This window comes from Lolium perenne, chromosome 4 (genome assembly GCF_019359855.2).
Source record: "Lolium perenne isolate Kyuss_39 chromosome 4, Kyuss_2.0, whole genome shotgun sequence".
NCBI lineage: Eukaryota > Viridiplantae > Streptophyta > Magnoliopsida > Poales > Poaceae > Lolium > Lolium perenne.
Window position 1 is genome coordinate 163873469 of NC_067247.2, and position 17641 is coordinate 163891109.

Genomic DNA, 17641 nt, shown 5'->3' on the forward strand with positions numbered 1-17641 from the left:
GATTGACCACAGAAGCCTGGAATGGCTTGCTATTTTCTCGTATTGAATGACACTTGGAGTTTGGACAAGAGATCGCAAAACATTCTTCCATGACGGTAGGATCCGTTCGATAGTTGCAAGTTCTTTATGAGGCAGGAAATATAACGAAGAAAATGAAAACGAACATTACGCCCTAACATACCCAAATTTTAAATTGCAAGTACTCTTTCAGTCGAACACGACGAGCTTCTCGTATTCCGGCCCAGAGATTGCCTTATCCATGACGTCCCTCGGCGTTGGGATGTTTGGGATGGCCTCCTTGCGTGGGATGTTTGGCATGGCCACCTTGCCTGAGATGTCTGCCTTGGCCTCCTCCTCGCCTGGGGTGTCTGAGATGGCCTCCTCCTCGTCTGGGATGGCCTCCTCCTCGCTGCCGAGGAATATCTTGAGCATGTTCTTGGAGAAGCCGCTGACCAGCGCCACCCCCTTCTCCTCCGCCGTCACCGGCACCGAGTGCGAGTAGCGCAGGTTCCAAAAGACAATCTGCGGCACAGCCTCTCCATACCCGGCCTCGGAGTACTTCCTCGTGATCGCCTCGTAGTCCGTCTCCCACGGCCTGGAGGACGCCTGGTCGAACTCCATGTCGCTGAAAACGAAGAGCTTCTTCACCATACGCTCCGGAGGCAGGTTGCCGGCGACCGCTACCTGTAGGAGCTGGTCGAACACCGCCTGGAAGTCGGTGTTCATGTTCCAGTCCATCTGACGGATAAACTGGCACTTCTCCAAAAGGGTCTCCCCCTCTACGTGGTGCAGCTGTGGCCGGTTGCTGAAGGTAATGACGCGGTGGCGCCACGGTTCGTCACAGAGCTCCGAGAGCAGGAGGCCGAGCGCGACGCAGACGTCCATGGGCTCGCCGTACATGCTGCACGAAACGTCGCACACGGCAAGACAGTTGTTGAGCTCTCCGAAGGCCAGCAGATCATCCACAGTACGCTGCCACTGCAGCTCGGACACTTCATTGTCTATGTAAGCGGTGGCCAGGATCTCGTGCGGCAGCAGGCCGCCCGCCGCAATCTTCACCTTGCCGGACTTGACGTCGGCGAGGTATTGACTGAAGCGGGTGTGGTCGTGCTCGACGAAGAGGTCCTTGTAGTTCTTCATGGCGATGGAGGCCACGCGCGTGTACACCACTTTCCCCCATTCGCGAGCCGAGATGAAGATCTCGGGGAGCTTGAGGGCGTGGCGCAGCGGCACGTACGCCTCCTTGCGGAGGAGCTCGCGCGCGCGGTAGGCGTAGTGCGCATCCGGCAAGTCCTCTGGGAGCTGGGGCGCCGAGCCCTTGGGGAAGAGGCGGCGAGCGATGGCCTCGCAGAGCAGTGTGGAGTAGTCGTAGCAGGTGTCGACCGACGGGCACCACTTTGAGGCGAGCGAGAGATCGAGATTGCCCTCCGATAGCTTCTTCATGTCCTCGGCGAGGAGGTCGGCGAACAGATCCGCCGTCATGTCGTGCAGAAGGCGGTAGTTGGGGTCCCGGGCGTACCTCTCGACGGCTCTGGCCGCGGCGTCCGCGCGCTTCTTGTGACGCTCGACGGCGGCCTGGGCGGAGATCTCCTGGTCGCGCCTATTACTCGCAGCGACGCGCGCGTCGCTAGTGCTCGCGGGGAGGCTCGGCTTCCAGCGATGCGGCGTACCTGATGATGGTGAGCGGTGTAAGCCAGCGACGATCCCACCTTTCTGGGCGGCCTGCTTTCCGGGGGTCCTGGTGGAGACGCCGCCGTGAATGATGCGGTGGAGGAGCTCGGGGAGGTCTTTGAGGTATCCGAACTCGGCGACGGAGCGCACGTTGAGGGCGAGTGTGGCCGGGTGGCAGGTGTGCATCCAGAGCGCGGCGGCGTAGAAGCCCTCCCTGTCGGACTTGCCCGTGCCTCCGACGCCGCGAAGGTTGCAGGCGAGGCGGAGTGCGGTGGTCGGCTCTTTGGCCCAGGCGTCGGCGAGAAGGGAGGACACGGACTCCGGCGGGGTGCCGGGGACGACGTGGAAGAAGAAGTCCAGGCAGGGGTCCCCTGAGGTGGAGAACGTCGGTGAGTTGTTCTCGGTGCGCGTCTTCGCCGGTGGCGTCGGGGGCGGCTTGTTGAAGTTGGCGTCGAGCAGGTCAACGAACTGATCGCCAGTAGCGGGCGCAGCCGCGGTGGCCGCCGCAGCTGCAGCGCGGAGGCTCTCAGCAGGCGGTCCGAGGAGGGTGTAGGAGACGGCCCTGCGGCACGCCGCCCCTGCTGCTGCTGCTGCCGCCGCCGCCGCCGCCGCCATGGGTGATCGTTTTGGGCGAGGGTTTTGGCTGATTGGCTCTCGGGTTTTCAGGACTAGTCGCACACCGTTAGATTTGTTTATTCTTGTATGGAGCCTGGAAATGGGCTAATAAAACGTGGGTGATGTGCGGTTAGTAGGGCCCTAGCAGTTAGCATGCATGGAGAGATTTGCGTTATTTGTGATGTTTTTTTTTTCTAACCGGTCTTCTTATCCACACGGATTCGGTGGAAATGGGTGTAGGCTCACCCGTTTTAAAAATGCAAAAAATGCCATTTGAAAGTTTCGGAAAAATTTGAAATAAAATTTGCATTTACATATTACCTTTATACTTGCTTGTGCTAATTCTCAAGTGAAAATACGACCACATGTGATCTACACGAAAAAGAAAAAATCAAAATTTGTATTTCCTTTTTGAACAGTATAAATATAATAATTATAGTGTCATTTGCGTACTTTGTTATTTTTATGTAGATCACATAGGATTGTTTTCCTTGAGAATTGACACGACTAAGTATCAAGATAATATGACACGACTAAGTACATGCAAACAAATAGTATAATGAAGCAAACAAAAAACGAACATTACGCCTCAACTGACCAAAATATAAATTGCAAATACTCTTTCAGCCGAACACGACGAGCTTCTCGTATTCCGGTCCGGAGATTGCCTTTTCCATGACGTCCCTCGCTGTTGGGATGTTTGGGATGGCCTCCTTGCGTGGGATGTTTGGCATGGCCTCCTTAGCTGAGATGTCTGCGTTGGCCTCCTCCTCGGCTAGGGTGTCTGAATTAAATGACATTTTTTAAGTTTTGAATAAACGGGTGAGCCTTCACCCATGTTCTACTAGCTACTTCCGACCTTCTTACCTCTTTTCATTTCGTCACAAGATGGAAAAGTCAACTCATATATATACTCGACCGCCAAAGAAAGGGGTTGGAAGAAGATTAAGAAGTGAGCTGGAGCATCAATGAGAAACCCAATCTCGAACACCAGTATGGGCCAAACCCTGTTAACACCTAACCAAGAGCTTCACCTAATATTTTGACCAAACCACAAAACCAGCTAAGGCCTCCGTTCTGTAGGCGTGTGTTATAGAGTTTTAATCAAAGTGTTTTGGGTGATTGAGGCGTGTATTAGCGTGTTTAGGTGATTGAAGCGTGGTTACATATGTATGCTTGGTAAATGGCTAGCAGAAGAAAGAAAATGGTGTGAATCCTAACGATCTGATCCACATATTGGGTACACGATTTAATCGGGAGCAACCATCTCCTAATCCGTTGAAGCATCGAGAAATTTAGATCCAAAAAACGCAAGGTAGGTGGCGTGGTTGTGATTCATGTGGACCTGAGGAGTATTCAGCGAACAGTGGTGAATTGATGGCATTCAATCTAATTCAAAACAATCTTAGCGTACGATGTATGGAGTGTTTCACTATGTTACATATGGTGCCCTGGAGAATTGCACCATAAAACCGTTGAAACTTGGTCACCGAACGAGGCCTAAAGGATCACAACCAGAAAGAGATACCATGTCCAGTAAACTACAACAAAAAAACAACCGAACAAAGAAACACAACATAGCGGTAATAAACAAGCTTCGGAAAAGACAGCACAACTTCAAGAAACAACAAAAAAATCAGTCGCCAATCATTGCTCGATCACGACCCACATCTATCCAGGCGCACTTCTAAACATCATCATCGATCTTCATGGGTTTCTTGGTCCCCTGGATCAGCTTGGACCTGACTAGTTTCAAGACCTGCCCAATATGGCAAGAAGGAGCACATAATGAAAACAACCTCCATCGAAAGATCTCATAATATGTCCATTGAAGGTTACTTTATTTATCACTAACCACATTGCCTAGCAAATAGCCACAATGCCAACCATGTAAGCCTGCTTACCACTAGGTAAGAAAGCGTAAAACCAAGAAACAACTTTTCATAGGTTACTTAGACACCTCATAGTACCCTATACCACTCTTGCTACAAAACACGAAAAGAACAGTTGCTTGAAAAACTTTCTCTCCATGCAAAAAACAACACACAAGGGTCCTAGGCCACTTACGCCTACGCATATATCCCTCGTAGGAGTAGCATTTCTAAAAGTTTGCCACATAAAAATCTGAATTTTGAAATGAATTTTCGCCTTCCAAATCAGCTTATTATTTGGATCATATGTGTCTTTCTCAAGATAATAATAAACATATTTAGTAGAGAAAATTTTCTTATTGGTTAATCCCCAAGTCACCATATCATCTTGCCTACTCAAATTCATCCCAGCAAATTTTTCAAGAATCTCTTCCTGTTGCACTTGCACTGCAAGGTCACCATGCAACCTACTACGGAAACTTATGTTATAACCTTTATCTACAAACTCTTTGACAGTACAATCTTGCATCTCGCAATTATCAAAAAGATGAGTGAACGAAACACATATAATAGGTCCTGGATCCCAATGACCTTTCCAAAATCACACAAGGTTACCACTTTTTAGGGAGATTCTTGTCACAACAAGATAAGTTTACTTAACTTTCCACGAAGATTTCCACCGGGGGTGGGGGATCAAAGAACCTAGGAGACAAAACAACAACTGACCTATTTCTAACATACCCAGCCCTGATTTTTTCTTGCCAAAGGCCATATTGAGTATCAAGCTTCCACCACCACTTCACTAGCTAATAAATTGATATTTTGTTTTCTAAGAACCTTGATCCCTAAATCACCTTTATCCTTAGATCTGCAAACTTTAGTTCACTTAATAACCATATGATAGCTTTCTCTATCTCTTCTTTCGTGCCAAAAGAAGTTGTTCCTATGTTTATCAACTTTTTTCAAGAAATGTTTCTTTAAAAAGGAACATGGACATAGGGTAATACAAGATAGTAGACAAACATGCATCAATGATGATTATTTTCCACAGGATGAGACATAATTACCCACCCAAAAAGTTCCTAGGGGACATCAAAACATATTCAGACAAAACTCAGCTGCATCATTTCCGCCCCCAAAAGTAAAATTTCCAGTGTTCATGTAGTTTACTCAAGCCACAAGGATAAAGCCTTGGTGAAAATAGTTTGTAAATGCATCTTAAGAGACAGATGGGATGGTACTGGGTAATGTTATCTGCACCTACAATCTTAGGCAGGAAAGTTATAAAAACAATAGTTCAGAAGCTTTACACCTAGAGTTGCATGATAAAAACAACAAAACACATGCATGATTTCAGGTTTCACTAAATGCCAGCAATGTTGAAAAAATTCAATTAGTATATTTTCACGACCATTTGCTTTGCTAACATCCACATTCAATATCAGCAATAGTAAAAGATCTAGTTAAATCCATATTATCCACATTATTTAAGGATATTTTTAGTTCCTTTAATATTGACATCGTCATTCTTTAGGAAATAAATAGTGTTCTTTCTTTTTCTACCATTCGCTACTCTATGGAAATAAGCAGAGTTTTGATCCCCTTTTAACAACCATCTTTCATTAGACCTCTTTAGCTAATACAACTCATCCGCATAACTTTCCTGAAGTTTGACAAGGATTGTAGTTTATTTCATAAAATCATCAAGGAAAAAATCAAAATATCCTCTCCACCCTCCAAAACAAGAAGTTGTTCCTTAAGTTCATTTTTCCTTTGCTCATGTATCAAACTAGATTTGAGACACACCATTTAAAATGTTTTTGAACCATTTTAATTGATATTCACGATATCAAAATGATGCGCGCTATTCATAGGTTTGCACTAAATTTTCTCAATGACGGGAAGGAAATCGGCATTTTTGAGACAAGCAATATAAAATCTGAATTATCTATTTTTAGGAACATTATCATTAGAATCTACATGCATTAGCAACAAAGGATTATGGTCTGACATAACAGAAACGAATTTTTTGACTTGTACTAGATGGAAAATATTCTCCCAACCTCGAGACATAAAACTTTTATCGAGATTTTTCATGGTTGGATTTTTGTGGGTGGACAAAGTAAAACCCCCCCCCCCCCCCCCCCCCCCCATACGGCCATACATATGGACGTCTCTTAAACCAAAGGTCTGGACATTGGAATTAAAAACATTAGGAAAAATGAGGTAAATTTTTATTCTTATTATTTTTGCAAATGTGTGTCAAAATATTAAAGTCACCACCATTGATGTAGGGGAAATCAATAACTTGACAAAAGGAAAAAAATCTCTATTAAAACTGTTTTTTATTCTCATCGTGAGCAGGGCCATAAATAGTTTACAAGGACAATTTACATTTCATTTTATTATCACACAAATCCATCGCCAGAGTATACTCACCCAACTTATTCCCTAACACACCATAGGATTCTTCTCTCACAGCACATAAAATCCCACCTGATTTACCAATAGATGTACCCGTTTTCAAAAGAAAACACCACCATAGCCAATCCTTCCAAGGAAACTAGAGGTATAATTCGTTTTCGTTGTTTCCTATAAGCAAAACAAATCTAAAAAATGGTCCTTAATTAGTTCAGTAAGACAGAAGCCAATCCTTTCTTCTCTGCACTTCTATAGTTCCACATGGCACCTTTCATTTAAATTCATTAGGGGTTTTCTATGTCTAATAGCTCTACTCATAATTTACAAATTATAAAGAACAAAATACACTGGTGGAAAAAGGGCCTTTGGTCGCGGTTCGCAACTGCCATTAGTCGCGGTTGCGCAACCGCGACCAAATAAGCGCGACTAAAGCCCCCCCCCCCCCCCCCCCCTTAGTCGCGGTTGCTTACGAACCGCGACTAAAGGCCCGTCCACGTGGGCGCCAGGCGACCGTCGGGGCGGAGGACCTTTAGTCGCGGTTCTTCTGGTCAACCGCGACTAAAGGCCGCCGCAGGTTTAGGGTTTTAGCCCCCCTAAACCTGTTTTCTTTTTAATTTGTATTGTTTTATTTCTTTTGTGTTTTATTTTAATTTTGAAAGAGTTTCACATATTCTACGGTACTACATACATGCATATGAATGTACAATTTCAAACAAATTTGAAATTAGAACCGAAAATAATTCAAGAGGAATATACAATATATATTCAATATCATCGGATGACCATATACAATTTTGAACAAGTTTTCATACATAATTTAATGCATATGAAGTTCTACGTCCTCTACATAGTGTTCTCCTTTAGGATGGAGGACTTCCATCCTGAACCATCCAGCTAGTTCCTCTTGAAGTGGTCGGAAGCGAGCTCTGGACTAAGCATCTTCCGGAGGTTATTCCTCTTCTCATTTTTATCACTCGGAACCCGCTCAGAGGTGTATCTCCGGATCATCTCACAGACATAGTATCCACATAGATTGGTCCCCGCTGGCTGAATATCGCCACCATTCTTAGCCACTGACCGCATGAATTGTAGCTCTTTTTTGAAATCACCGACCCTTTCATCTGAGAACCGTCTCCAAACCCTACGAGGCAAAGAAAATTAAATGAACAAGAGAGTTATTAGTTACTTGATATTAGGAAATGAACGAAATAGGCCGATCGATATAGAGCGCAAATGAATAAAAATAATTACTTCTGCAGCATTCTTCTCATGTCGCCCCAAAGCGATGCTTCTAGATTTAGAGAGTCGTGGACGAGACATGTGGAGGAGTCAAATTTAATTACTAGCAGAATCCATTGGAACCTGCGGACATGATACTTGCACAATCATGCATAACTCATCGATTAGCCGGCCACATACCATGCATGGAGTAAACAAAAGAGAATGTGCTCAAGACAGAAACACTCACCCAAAATGGTAAGAAAATAGAATATCACTTTTGAGTTCCTGCTTTGTAAGAAACTGCCACAGGTCTGCCTCCACGTCGGCGGGGTGATGCTCTAACACATATCCATTAACGATGTGTGGGTCAATGAACCCAACATCAAGGATGCTCCTTACTCTGCATTCCTTAATCTTCATTCTGCATATATAATAGCGTACACAACAATATAGTTAGGACATATATATAGTGCAGGCAATATGAACGAGATGGGGTAGAAATAAATCACTTACAGAACGTAGCAACTGATGATAGATTTGTCGAGCTCGCGCAGATTGAAAAGCTGGAACAATTCACTCAGATGAATTTGTACATAGTAATGTTTGAAGTGATGCTCATATCTAACTTCCGCATAAATATATTCTTTGGCGTTTTTATTTTTTATGTAACCCTTGTACCATTTCAGTAGACTTGTCATTTGTGGAGGTAGATCCTCTTCCTGCGCAGGCTCGACGAGAGGCCCATTCGGCACATATGTAATTACTACCTCCTTCACTGGCGCCTCATCAAGGCCTAACAGTTGACGAAGAGTCATACCTAAGTTGGCCGCTTGTTCTCTGGCACTCGTTACAGTCAATCCCTGTGCTGCCGCATCTTCTATGATATCGGGGGCATCCGGATCGGCGGCATTCACTATGAGAGGGGCAATCGATTGTTTACTTTGTTCCCCGAGCTGGGCAATTCGTTTCCCGCTTTTTTTACTTTCTAATTCTTTCTCGGCCTCCTCCAAGGCTTTCTTCTCCTGCTTCTCCGCCCGCTCTTTCTTCTGCTTCAACATGAGTGCCTGCCTACGAAGTTCACGTCCATAGTCGTCAGGCAGATTCTTCGCGGCTTGGGATGGTGTGCTCAAAAATGACTTAGCCCACTTCTTTTGCTCATCAGAAAATACTGGCTTGGGCTCGGGCTCTCTTTTCTTCTTGCAGTCCGCCTTCCATTTCTCATAATCAGCAGTCGCGGCCGCGTCGACTTCCTCGGCACTACGTTCCCAAGGCCTCGTGAGGAGAGGCTTCAGTGATAGCTCCAGTACCTTTGTTATCTTAGGTACATAAGGGTCCGGGTTAATAATCCAGGACTGCTTCTGCTTTTTCGCCGGAGGTGGATTGGGGGGGGGGGCATCTGCTTACCCGCCCGGGGCGGACTGGGGGGCGGCGGCTGCTTACCCGCCGGAGGTGAATTGGGGGGCGGCGTCGGCTGACGTGAAGGAGGTGTAGGTGAAGCACCACCACCACCGCCACCGCCACCGCCACCACCACCGTAGGGGGTTGGACTTGGGCTTGGCGCCTCGCCTGGAAACTTGATAAACTTCTTTTGCCATAGAATGATATGGCGCTTGACATCTCCAAGTCTTCTCGCCCCTTCAGGTGTAGCAATGTCAATCTCCAGGTCCTCAAACCCTTGGACTATGTCCTCCACCGTGACACGAGCATAGCCATCTTGAATGGGGTTGTTGTGGTGGAGTGTTCCAGGTAAACATGGTAAAGCACTGCCGATGGCTACCTTCATGGACATGTTCCCGATAGGATGATACAGATGACATTCTTTCATCTCCTTTACATCGTCCACGGGGTAGTGAGGAGGCTCCGGTGCAGTAATTTCGATCGCCGGAGGCTCCGGTGCAGTAATTTCGATCGTCGGTGCATGTGCACCAGCCGGTGGGGCCTTCGTGGAAGCCATGCTGCTTCTCCGCTGCTGGCTTCCGAGATCCACTGGATGATCTTCATGCTGCGCCCGAGCTGCATCTCTTTCTTGTACTAGTACACTCACGGTTTTCTTCATCTCATCCATTTCCGATGCCAACCGCGCCACAACATCTGCATCCCGATCCATCTTTCTCTTACGGCTTCTGTAACCGTACGGGTCATCGTTCTGGGAGAACCCTATTTTCCACGGAATGTGCCCCATGCCTCGTACACGTCCTCCGTGTTCAGGATTCCCGAGGGCTTTTGTCAGCGCGTCGTTCTCTCTGTTGAACTTGATCTTCCCCTCTTCAGCATCCCTCATTGCGTTAATAAGGGCTTGGGTGGGTTTAAACATTTTGCCCCGGTAAACACACTCCCCTGTCTCCGGGTTTAGCGTTCTCCCATGCCCGTACCACCAGCTTTTAGCCCTTGGGTCACATCCCTCCGTACCTGGACGGATTCCTCGCGCCCTCAGCTCGTTCTCCATCTTCTCCCACCTAGGCTCCCAAAGGCGATACCCTCCTGGCCCCATAATATGATTGTACTCCTTCTTAGCCGCATTTTCCTTATTTTTTTCGATATTTGAATGAACTGCTCCGATTTCTTTTGCTTCACAAATTCTGGCCAATCATGTTTCAGTTTCTCATATTGTCCTTTGAAATCCGGAGTATTGTTCTCCTTGACATAGTCATGAGCTAGATTTTGCTTGAATTTCCGGAATGCGTCGGCCATCTTATGAAGAGCGAACTGTTTGACTAGCCTCCTCCTCTCCTTGTTTTCCTCAATCTTGTTACCCTCCTCATCGAATTTGTTGTATTTCGGAGGTAGAACGAAATGTTCCATAAGCTTTTTCAAGCAATCTTTTTTTGTTCTCTTATCGACAAAAGTGAAACCAAGACGTGCCTTCTTTGGCTCATTCCACTCCTGGACGGTGATCGAGACGTTGTCTCTAACAACGGCTCCGCATTGGCTGATAAACTTGGTGGCGTTCTTGCGGGGCTCCAGCGGCCTGCCGGTTGCACTGTCGACAACCTCGATGGTACATGTTTCTCCTTGTTTCATCGTCTTGGTTGCGCCACGCTTTGACGACGTACTCGATTGTTTCGACGATCCGGCCGAGGGCTAAAATAAGAAAGAGAGTCGCGCGCGTTAGTACACACATATTTCTTTAAATCAGTTAGTTTGTATCACCAGAGGCTCAATGTATATATATACCTCGGCACCGGAGGTGGTTGCTACTTCCAATTGAAGATCGTCGTTTATCGACGTTTCTTCGGCATCATCTTGCTGACGGCCTTCATCTTGACCGTCAAGGTTCAGATAAGAATAGATATCATCTTCTTCTTGTTCGGTCGGCACATAAAGAATATCGCCGTTTATGATGCCCATTATATGGTCTTCAGCGTCCGGATCATAGTTGTCCATAATCGGGTCAGCTCTATCGTCTGCCATATGTCAGTCCTGAAAACATGTAGTAAAAACAAATTAATTGTGTATATGCATTATCACATCTCTTCTACATATAAAGAGAGAGGGCGACGAGGGAGGCGAGAGGGGGGACGCAGTGACCGCGTGACCGAGAGACCGGTGGCGGTGGCGAAAGGGCGGTGGCGAAAGGGCGGTGGCGGTGCCGAGGACACATAACCCTCGCCGCCCCCTCTCGATCCCAAAAAAAACACCGCGCGTATACGGAGGGGGCGACGAGCGCTGGCCCCTCCGTATACGCGCGGTGGTTAAGTTATTTTTGTTATTTTAAAAGTGACAAACTTTTGTTAAGTTATTTTAAAAGTGACAAATTTTTAAGTCAAATTTTGAGTTCTTTTAAAAGTCGACCGGCAGCCACAAGGGCGGCAGCGCGTGTGCGGCGGCGGCGCGCGGTCAAAGAACGGGGCGGCGGTCGTACGTCGGAAAGAACACGGCTGCCGGGCTGCGCGGCCGGCGCGGCACGAGAAGGACTTCGTCGACGTACACGCGGCGCGAGAAGGACGTCGACGTACGGCGCGAGAAAGGCTCGGGCGCGGCGGGGCGGCGGCATCGTTATAATTCAGAAATTTTTTGTCCACTTAAAATTTTGTTAAGTCAAAATTATCAAGTTTTATGTTTTTTTGTTAACTATATATAGTTACTAATTAATTCATTAATTATAATTACAAAGTTTTAAGTTTTTTTTGTTAAGTATAGTTAAAATTAAAAATAACAAACAAAACATTAAAAAAGAAAAAAAATCCGGCCGACCAGCGGCCCTCTCTCTCCTTCTCTGCCTCTCCCTCGATCTCTCTCTCTCTCTGGGCCGGCGGCGCGCGGCGGTGCGGCGACGGTCGATCGAAGACCAGGTCGGGCGGCGCGCGCGCGCGGCGGCGCGCGCGTGGTCGAAGAACGGGCGGCGGCGAGTGCGGGCGGCGGCCATCGGAATCGTCGTCAAACACGGGCAGCGCGCGGCGCGGTTGGCGCGGCGAGAAGCACGTACACGTTGGCGGCGGCTCGGCGCGGCGGGCGGGGCGGCGGCGTCGTTATGCGTCGGCGGCCGCAGTGGCGCACGGCGTCGATCGGCAGCGGGGCAGGGCGTCGCGCGCTGCAGAGAACTCGCGCAGCCTGACGGTTCGAGGAAGAAGAAGAGAAGTGAACCGCCAGGCGGCGCGCGCGAAATATATAGCCCCCCCTTTAGTCGCGGTTGGGGAGGCGACCCGCGACTAAAGGGTACCCTTTAGTCGCGGTTGGCCAGACCAACCGCGACTAAAGGCTTTTCTTCGCCGGGTTTTTCGTTCCCGCGCGCACAACCTTTAGTCGCGGTTAGCGAGGCCAACCGCGACTAAAGGTATTTTTCAAATTACTTTTCTTTTTCAAAATGTTAAAAATACATATAATATATCAATAAATTCAGAAAAATAAAACTAATTCATTTCAAAATCATAAAATACAAATAATATATCAAATAATTCAGAAAAATAAAACTAATTCAATTCAAAATGTTAAAAATACATATAATATATCAATAAATTCAGAAAAATAAAACTAATTCATTTCAAAATCATAAAATACAAATAATATATCAAAAAATTCAGAAAATTAAAACTAATTCAATTCAAAATGTTAAAAATACAAATAATATATCAAAAAATTCAGAAAAATAAAACTAATTCAATTCAAAATCTTAAAAATACAAATAGTATATCAAAAAATTAAGAAAAGTAAAACTAATTCAATTCAAAATGTTAAAAATACAAATAATATATCAAAAAAATCAGAAAAATAAAACTAATTCAATTAAAAATGTTAAAAATACAAATAGTATATCAAAAAATTAAGAAAAGTAAAACTAATTCAATTCAAAATGTTAAAAATACAAATAATATATCAAATAAATCAGAAAAATAAAACTAATTCAATTCAAAATGTTAAAAATACAAATAGTATATCAAAAAATTAAGAAAAGAAAAACTAATTCAATTCAAAATGTTAAAAATACAAATAATATATCAAAAAATCAGAAAAACCAATTTCTTCCCTCATCTGTCTTCCTGCCCCCCGCTTCATGCACAACCAAGGAGGAAGGTTGTAGATGCATAGAGTCACGGGCCAGGTGCTATGGCTGGAGCTCTGCTCGCCAAAAGGATTCATGCCATCTGTACTTAGACCAAATCTTATGTTCCTTGCGTCAGCTGCAAAATCTTTGAACTCTCTGTCGATCTTTCTTCATTGCGTTCCATCTGCGGGGTGTCTCAACTCCCCGTTCGACTTACGGTCCTCTTTGTGCCATCGCAACAACTTGGCATGCTCTTTGTTTCTGAACAGACGTTTCAACCGTGGTATTATAGGAGCATACCACATCACCTTGGCGGGAACCCTCTTCCTGGGTTTCTCGCCCTCAACATCGTCACCAGGGTCATCATCTCTGATCTTATAACGCAATGCAGTGCATACCGGACATTCATTCAAATTCTCGTATTCACCGCGGTAGAGGATGCAGTCGTTGATGCATGCATGTATCTTCAGAACCTCTAAACCTAGAGGGCAGACAACCTTCTTTGCTTCGTACGTACTGGCGGGCAACTCGTTATTCTTTGGAAACATATTCTTCAATATTTTCAGCAAGTTTTCAAATGCCGAGTCAGCTACACCTGCCTGTGCCTTCCATTTCAGCAAATCCAGTGTGCAGCCCAGCTTTTTCAGACCATTATCGCATCCGGGGTACAGCGACTTTCTGTGATCCTCTAACATGCGATCCAAATTCTCCCTCTCCTTTTCAGTTTCGCAGCGTCTCCGTGCATCAGCAATGGTCCGACCAAGATCATCAACGGGCTCATCACGTGCCTCTTCTTCACCTTCCCCTTCACCTTCCCCTTCACCTTCAGCATCCTCCATGAAAGTATCACCGAAATGATCAAGATAGTTTTCATCGATGAAATCATCCCCTTCTTCATCTTCTTCCATTATAACCCCTCTTTCTCCATGCTTGGTCCAACAATTATAGCTTGGCATGAAACCGTGCCGAAGCATGTGCAGGTGAACTTCTCTTGAGGAAGATTAACCCTTCTGATTCTTACAGTCAACACATGGACAGATAACAAAACCCTTCTGCTTGTTCGCATTAGCCACTACGAGGAAATCTTTCAAACCCGTAGTGAACTCGCCGGAGAGTCGGTTACCGTACATCCATTGCCGATTCATCTGCATTATTATAATATAAAATATATAATTAACCATCATGCATTTGTTAAACTAACTAGCTATAAACAATAGAAATTAAACAATGAACTACACACATATGCATATTTTATCAATGACACATATGAAAGGTTCAAGTTGCTAACCGCGATCGAGGAGGAAAAAATAAATGAGGAAGCTCAAGTGTGGCTCCGACACTTCATATCATGTTTGTTTCATGCTCTTGGGGCATTTCATCAAACACCTTGTGTGCATAAGAGGAACCAAAAGCAAACCTACACCCCCTTGTGAAGCTTGTGAAGAGAAGTGGCACCAAATGGCTAAGTGCTGTGAGCTGAGGCCCTTTTATAGGGATGGGCCTTTAGTCCCGGTTGGCCTGGCCAACGGCGACTACAGGCCTGCGGGCCCGGCCTGAGGACCTTTAGTCGCGGTTGGCCTGGCCAACCGCGACTAAAACCCCTCCCGTCCACCAGCTGGCCAGCGAGCGCGCTGGGCCCAGGTCTTTAGTCGCGGTTCGCCACCCGAACCGCGACTAAAGACCCCATTAGTCGCGGTTCCTATATTATGGCGACTAATGGGGCTGGACGGAAGGCCATTTTTCTACCAGTGATAGGAGTTAGGAGAAGGAGAAATAGAAGTTTCGCCTTGCATATTATTTTCTTGCACATATTGGCCACACCATCCACCATATTCTTCTTGGTTACGTTCTGTCCAAATTGCCTTTGGTGCCTCCAATTCCTTTACCAAATTCTGCCAAAATCTTTCTTCATCACAATTCTCCAACATAGGTGACTCATGAGGAGATTGAACATAGTATCCAGGTGAAGATAGAGGAGAATACATTGAGTTGTTCTCCAGCTCCACCACATGAGGCAAACTCAGCCAAATTTCTCTACTCACATATTGGCAATAAAGGAGATAGCATCATAGAATAGTCCTGGGATGAGTATCCGGAACTAGAAGCTCTTTCCGCAGTACATGCGTTCAATGTGCCGAGGAAGAGGTATTTTTCACACAGAAGGGGTACTATTGTGTACAACCATCGCTCTCTCATTCACTTGTTTCACAAGTGCCAGTTTTATCAGCACCATACAATTGCTCATCACTTTATTTTCCACAATTGTGATGACATCACCCATTTGCTTCTCATGAGGAATATTATTAGGGGATATACATTTGTTTTAGGATTCTCCACAGTTTCACCATTTGGCACAGGGTTCTCAGCATTGTTGTTTTTGATGATTTGATCAATCAGCAACCCATTATCTTCCTCATTTTCCTCCTCTAACTCATGTTCTGATATAGACTCCAAAATAGGTGCATAAGATTTTCCATATTCCCGTAACCAAAAATGTGCCAACTTTCGTACTTTGTCCCCTACAAGATTCAGTAGCAATAATGTTTTTAGTTCTTGCTCTTTTTGAGGAGCACCCGAGTTTTTGTCAACATGTATGACGATCTAATTCTTAGGAACACCCCCCCCCCCCCCACCCACACACACACACACACACACAATAGCCTTATCAGCTTCACAATAGAAAATGTAGAAGTTGTCTCCCATACATCCTTCATCTTTCTCTGGAATCTTCTCCACATCTCGTCATCCAATTAAGATCTTCACATATTTTGCACGATGAATTTTAGATTTGTCAATATCCGAGTAACACTAACTAACGAACATGCATAAGTAGCATGCACCTCATTTGTTTTCTCACTGGGAATGCTTCGAACATGCACCCATGTTTTATGTAATTTGGTGCTAGCACCCACATCATATGACCAAGGAGACAAACTCAACACAACATATTTTTGTCTTCATTTCCATTCTTTTCCCCCAATATCAAGCACGTTCAACCTCTTCAGGATTAGGAAATATCATAGAAAATTGCAATGGGCTCAAGGATCTAGTTGTGCATCCCCACCCAGACCCAAAACCCTCCCTCATTGAATTCTTTTTCAATATTCCTCGCATTCACATCGCCTTCAACAATAGATATGATCAAAGTGTTAGCTTTTCTGCAATTTGTCGAGGACTAATGTTGTCGGAAAATAGAAAAACACCATCAGATGGATTTGAATCCACACATTGTTCCTATACATTGTAAAGGAAGGTGAAGTTGGAAGATACGCAAGTTGTGGTCCAGTTTTCCGCATCGAGCGCATCTAATAGTAGGAGAATTCACAACGAGATGACTATTGACATTGCAATTCACGCACGGATCGGATAGTGATACTCAAGATCATCATGCCTCACGCCCTAGTAAGTTGCATATTCTGGGTGCGATTGATATTACCTTGGCTCTCCACGCCCTCATTTCCATGATTCTCTTGTGTAGAAAGCTCCCCGCGATCTCGCTTGGGAAAGCGTTCACAAGATGCCAAATTGTTTGAGGAATTTTGACCCGATCCATCCCGAATGTCTCTTTACTAGACATTGTTCCGACCGCGACTATTGTCGCCGTGGAACCTGCCACCATCGGGGGCCCCGCATCCACCGTCGCCACCTCCACCGCCGTGTGGATCGTGACCTTGACCTCTACCATGATCACCCATCTGCCTCGACTTGTTTTGATTGGGACAAGATGTATGTGGTATGGAGGCAGCAACCTGAGAAAAGGATCTAGAGTCGCCAGCGACCTTCCCCGTGCACCAGAATGAGTTACGGGAGGGTGGACGGGAAACCGCAAGTGCCTCCCAAAAATGGCAGAATAGCTTCTCCAGATCTTGCCCGAGGGATATATGACTCGACACAAATGTAGAGAATATGTCGTCTCCACCAGCATTGCTTCTCCCGTTACCATCGGAGATGGAGTGGGTGACAACACCGTGTCAACTCCGGTAGGGCTGCCGCCTCGAATACCTGACGCTAGCGACGGTAACAGAACTTTGTGCTGCCCCACTTGAAACTCTAGGGTGTGTGTATTTCCACGTCGAGCATCACCTGACTGCCTCACTAGAGCGAACGAAACAAATGGAGTGAGATCCGGTCCACGTTGCTAGTGACCATCCCAAGGAGGCTCGTAGGGGTAGGAGTAGGAGAGAGAGGAGACATTTTTTGCATCATGAATTTGTGATATGTTTCTAATGATTGCTCCCTTAAATCATGTTAGATTTATTCTTGATGCTAGCCATTGCTTCGTTGTGCGTGCTTCCGATACATGATATGGACCACTTCTCCTTTCAGGTGTTTGAAAGTGTGGTTTAAGGGAATCAATCTG

General features: G+C 45.7%; 1 protein-coding gene across 1 annotated transcript; it reads right to left on the reverse strand.

The window, feature by feature from the left end:
- Positions 1 to 101: 101 nt before the first annotated feature.
- Positions 102 to 1988, reverse strand: LOC127347350 (uncharacterized). The gene has a single exon (XM_051373543.2). The coding sequence runs from the start codon at positions 1855 to 1857 to the stop codon at positions 208 to 210; it is 1650 nt and encodes a 549-aa protein (XP_051229503.2). The 5' UTR covers positions 1858 to 1988; the 3' UTR covers positions 102 to 207.
- Between the last annotated feature and the right edge of the window lie 15653 nt (positions 1989 to 17641).

Bases quoted from the DNA above. Each gene is read 5' to 3' on its own strand.
- LOC127347350 (XM_051373543.2), bottom strand. From the start codon at position 1,857: ATGCACACCTGCCACCCGGCCACACTCGCCCTCAACGTGCGCTCCGTC.